Here is a 6000-nt window from a genome sequence, read left to right as displayed (position 1 = left end):
TGCCCTTATGAAAATTTGATCAATTCTTCATCTTGTCAATACAAGTAAAATGTTTTTTGAATTATTAAAATCGGACGCTCCGTTCTCTTAAAAATTGAGGTACCGTTTTTGCACTTTTTGCCCCATATCTTCGGAACGGCTAGACCTGCCTCCGCCAAAAACTAATCAGCACGTCTCCTTATCAATACGAATCGAATGTTTTTCGAATTATTCAAATGCTTTATCTGTGTTCTCGAAATCGTCGACGAAAATTTTGTATCCGCACACATACACATACGCGCACACACACACACACACACACACAAACATACTCCATTTTTTCTAAGGTATGCCAAAATAATTCAGAAACCTCTGAAACGTAAAGATATATAAAAATTTTCGTTTTCGATTTTTTTGCGATTACTATAAACTTACCCTACGGGAAGTTAATTAGGTCTTTAATTAAAATATTTTATTGCTATCATAAATGGATTACTTAAGTAACATTAAAATCGCAAGTCACTTAATTGAAGTGAAGCTTTGGTTTTACAAAAATTCATTGCAATCCAATATGGATTTTTAACGTTGCGTATTTAAAAACAAAGATTTCAACTTTGTTTTAATTGTAATTAAATTAATTAACACGTGTGGGAGATATAAGAAATTAATTTGCGGTAGTATAACTTCTTAACATATTTTGATAATTTTCAATGCTTGCAAAAGTTATTCATAACTAGTGGTGTATGGAATCGTGCCTTAAGGCAAATTGCTGGAACTTCCACTACCGTAACGAAATGTTCGAGAAATAATAATGTTTTCAAATAGATTATTATAAATATTGTAACATTGTCTAATATTTATGAGAATTACATAAACTGAATTGCAAAGTTGAAATTATTTGTTTACAGTATATTAGAACTATAATCAGAATTAAAATTAAAATCTGAATTATTTTCAATATACACAAAAAAAATTTTTCTTTGAAAAAAAAAAATTGAAAAAAAAATTGAAAACAAAAATTTTTTTTTCAAAAGAAATTATTTTGTTGAAACAAGCAGAAGATTTTTGAATCATCAAATCAGACACTTAGTTCTCTCAAAAACTGCCATTTTTTGCACATTTAGCTCTGTACTTTTGAAATGGCTGCACCTGCTTTGCCAAAAACTAATCAACCCCTGCTCCAATCATTACAAATTGAATGTTTTTAAATCATTCAAATCGGATGCGTCGTTTCTCAAAAACTCGATTTGTATTTTTCTGCACTCTTTGCTCCGTATCTCCGTAACGGCTAGACCTGCCTTTGTCCAAAACTAATCACCACATCTTCCTATCAATAAAAAATCGAATATTTGTGGAACCATTTCAAATCGGTTGATACGTGCGCCCAAAAACATGAACGAAAAAATGCGGACACACACATATTCATTTTTTCAAAACGTCGAGAAATGCAAAAAATTTTTATTTTCGATTTTCGCGCATTAGTATAACTTACCCTACGGGAAGTTAATAATTATTTTGAAAAGAATAAATAAAATTACTTATCGTTAGCAACAAGCGTTTGATTTTTCCTTCCTGCTACAATATAAAATAATAATGGTACAAGTAACTGTAACTTTATCATTTTAGTTTTGTAACTAAGCCTGATCTTACAATATTAATCTTGTTTATTAATTTTTAAAACTTGTTATTAAGATATTTATTAACATATATGCCGAACCATAAGTATAAATATTTTTATGTATATATGCAATATGGGGTGCAATCAATCAAAATATAATTGATGAACTAAAGTATGATCGTACAAATGCCATTATTTTGATGAATACAATTACTCAAATTTTATTATGGAAAACAGAGAAAAATCATATACTGGCAGATTTACAAGCACACATATATATTTTTGTATGGTCAATTCGTTATTGCTGTGAGTGTTCAACTACTTAATATTTTTTTATATTATAGCAAAACACACCGATTCAGCTATAGTAAAGTTTACCAAAGACTTAAAAATGTTTTAAAAAATTTGCAAAACATCAAACCATTTATATATATATATATATATATATATATATATATATATATATAAACCTCGTGTCACGATGTTGGTTCGCAATAGACGCCCAAACAACTGAACCGATTTTAAATTTTATTGACTTATCGTGTGCATATATATCCAACCTAGGTTATAGGAAATTTTGAAAATTTAATTTAAAATATAAATATATAATTTTTATAAATTAAAATAAATTTTGACAGATATTTACTAAAAAAAAACGAAACACTAAAAGGTCAAATGTCAACATATATGGAAAATTCGAGAAAAAAAGATTTATGATTTTTGAAAAAAAATATTTGACAGTTCAAAAAATATGTTCAAAAAATATAGTTCAAAAACATGATATATACAACATTTATATCCAAATTAGATGAAATGCTATATTTAAAATCACTGTTTATAGTTTAAATATAATCAAAAATCAATATTTATGAATTTAAATAAATGTTGACATTAAAAAAATGTGAAATGATATTTGTTATATTTATGAAAATTATTAGGTAAATAGATTTATAATTTATATTTATTTGATTTGCTTACCAAATTAGTTCGGATACCAAAACTTCTCCTCAAAACATTATAGATCACAAAAAAGGCGACATATTAAATTTAACATTAATCATAAACAAAATTTTGACAGTTTAAAAAATTGAATTTTATACTAAAAATATTTTTATATCAAACGAACGTTTGCCGGATCAGCTAGTATATATATGTATATATATGTATATATATATATATATATATATATATGTTATATATATATGTTTTTGTTTGTTAATATTTCACATAACAATTTACTATAATATTAGTTAAACTGTGGCATATTTGATGAGGTTTATGGCAGGAACATAATTACTAGCATGTTTGTTATTCGACATTAAATCATATTACTAATTGACTCGTGAAAATATTACTATAATTTTCGCGAACAAACAAAATGAAATTAGTCGCATTAACTACAAATTGAAATTCCTACTGAAAGGTAGGAATTTCTAGCTTAAATATGAATTATATAATTTATATAAAAAAAACTCTGTAGTTCGATGAAAATATTAGCGAGACATTATCTATTTAACCAGGCAAAACTTCCTTACACTAGCTATTTTTTTATATTACAAGTCTAAATGTTTGGATTCTTGCGGTCAATAAAGATCTACTAGCTTGATTAAAATAAATTAAAATTAAAATTAATTAAAAAATATAGCAGATGTAAGGTGGCATGTTAGCTTATTGGCAACTCGAGAACTACCCCATATTTGTAAATAATCAACTTAAGCAATAAGAATTGATGTTCTAATTGTGACGATACAACTTTGACACAGCCCATCATTCTAAATTTCTAAGAAATTTTACAATTAAACCACTTGTAAGCTCACAAAAATTTAGTATATTCATTAAGACCTTGAACTTTATTATAAAAATGTCAATAAACATAAAAATTACAAAGAAACGGCACGATCGATCTTTACCAAAAACTAATTAGAACCATCCCTTTTATATGTTATTCCAACGATTGCTGAATGGACAAATAATTTGCACTTTTCGTCCATTTTTCAAATGTTTCCGTCCATCTTCTTGTAAAACGTAAATTTCAACAAATGGCTTTTAAATATTTAAAATTGTTGCTGCTGGTCTTGTAAAAACGTCTACAAAAGGTCAGATTTTAGTTTTCTTGTGATCGGTCAATTTTTTGATTTTCTATCGAAAATATAAATTTCTCCTTGGGAAAATTAATAATAAATTTAATTATTTTGTTCTTATATTTTTTGGTTCAAGTACAATAGTTGGATTCAGAGGTCTTGGGTTCGAAACCCATTTCGAACAACTTTATTGTCAAGCGGTAGTGACAACGATTTTCACTAGGAAATATAGATAGCAATATGTTTCCAAGTGAAGATAGCCCTTGCCCGGCATTGCTGTACCAATAAAAAGTCAGCCCTATTAGATAAATTCTAATAATAAAATCAACAAATAATATGGATGTATTAATCATTGGGTTTCAATCTAAAAATTAGAAGGAGAAGTTTCAGCTCAACAGCTCATTAGACGTGATTGTTGTTAAGATATAAGAAAAAGAAGTAAAATAGTATTGACATTTAATTTGTAATTAGTTGATTTTATTAATTCAATATTTTTTAAGAAATATAAGTTTCTAGTAATTTGTTTTAAAGATGCCAGATATTTCATTTAAAACCCTGAGATTTGAGTAATTTCTATACAAATTCAATTCTTAACAAGTCTCACAATTAGTGTTTGTTTAAATTTAAGGGGCACAACTAGTGTATCCGCCTAAAAAATAGGTAATTTTTGGAAATTTATATTAAAAAAACTACTTTATCAATCATTTCAAAATTTTAGGAATATATTCATACATGTTTTAAGAATACATAGTATTTTTGAACAAAAAAGTTAAATATTTTTTAAGTTATCGTCGATCTCCAACGGCGCGATAAAAAAAGGCCATTCACTGCTGCTGTGATTCCGGCCTTCTGCGTGGATAAAATTTAAATAAAAATTCTCGTCAAACTAGATAATATTGTCTGTAAAATGAACTACGATAAAAAACAAAAATCAAAAATTGACAAAATGACGGCATTTTTTTAAAAAAAGTCGAATTTTACCCAAAATTTTACTCGTTTTTGGACTGCCAAAATTCGATTTTTGATCCGATCAAAAAATCGATAGTTCATTTTACGGAGAACTATATATAGAGCATATAAAAAAATTGATAGTGATCGGATCATTTGTTTTGGAGTAGTCGCTGCAGCAAATTCGGAAAATGCTGTTTCAAAAAAACGCGTTTAAAGAATAAATGATCATTTTACTATATACTATATATATATGCACTTTAAATGGCTGTGACTCAAAAACTATTTAAGATATCGATTTAAAATCTTGGTATGTTATTTTTAAAGGTATAACCTATCGAAATATGGAAAAATTTAAAATTCGATTTTTTGAAAATTTCACATAAGTTGTGCCCCTTAAGAGAGATAATTCATTCATTGCCAAACCTATTTAATAATATTTGCTCAATCATATTTAACGCGTGTTATACCAATGGTATTCGCATGCAATAAAATTATTTTTATTTTTAAATTCGAGCTATGTCAAAATCATGAACAGATTTATGATATTATTTGAAAATCACCTGTCAACTGCTATCGCTACGAGGTGGAGAATTGACGCCGTACAACACAACACATCGCTCGACGTCCACATATCACATAATTCAGGACCCAGGATCCAGCCTTTACTTATCTGCAATATAATAGATAAGTATTATTATATATGTTTAACTTTTTTTTTTAATTACATGACTTTCGAGTCACATGACTTTTCGAGTAATGTTCGCACTTATGGGTAATGGTACTTCAGGTTGGATATCTTTCTAAAGACCATAGACGTTACTGTAAACATTTGCAACAAAATGAATGCGTATTTTCATAGTGCCCACAGACGACTCAAGTGTATGTTCAAGTGTTTGCGCAAGCCTATCAAGCATCACAAGAGAATTCAAAGAGTTCAGAGGGCTACTTTAAATACTTACAAAAGTTGATAACTTCATAAATTTGTATTATGTGTATTCGCTACGAAGTAAAACAAAAACGGGACAATGTGCAATTATACAGTAACGTCTGCGGCGGGCTTAAAGTTCGTATTGATATTGTATGTCTTGAAAATGTTATAATATTAAGATGTATGCACCATCTCACAAAAAAAAAACTTTGATGTCAAATTTCCACTTGAAGTCATAGGTCTCAAATATAACCTCAAGTGAAAATTGCCTCTCGTGGTTATAGTTGCACATATAATAAAAATGTCAGCAAATACTTCGAGTATAGATAATTAGTCCTTATACCTAGTAGACACGCCGCTGGGTGTTGCTACTATCTTCTGGTTTATATTGTAAGATAATTATTGTTAGCAATCTTAGCTTAATGTTAATGCTCATGTAAAAC

The 6000-nt window shown here is 27.9% G+C and overlaps 1 protein-coding gene across 1 annotated transcript in view; it reads right to left on the bottom strand.

Annotated features, from left to right (window-relative positions):
- The window catches only part of LOC113386996 (5-hydroxytryptamine receptor 2A-like), a 45681-nt gene that overhangs the window by 19170 nt on the left and 20511 nt on the right, over positions 1 to 6000 (bottom strand). The window contains exon 3 of the mRNA XM_026624753.1: positions 5190 to 5299. Within this exon, the coding sequence (XP_026480538.1) occupies positions 5190 to 5299 (110 nt within the window). The remainder of the gene's footprint in view (positions 1 to 5189; positions 5300 to 6000) is intronic.

Source organism: Ctenocephalides felis, unplaced genomic scaffold (genome assembly GCF_003426905.1).
Source record: "Ctenocephalides felis isolate EL2017-DRISC unplaced genomic scaffold, ASM342690v1 CF-g0.4_SCAFFOLD_03571, whole genome shotgun sequence".
NCBI lineage: Eukaryota > Metazoa > Arthropoda > Insecta > Siphonaptera > Pulicidae > Ctenocephalides > Ctenocephalides felis.
The sequence above is the reverse complement of the archived record's forward strand: the minus strand, read 5'-3'. Positions and strand labels throughout refer to the sequence as shown.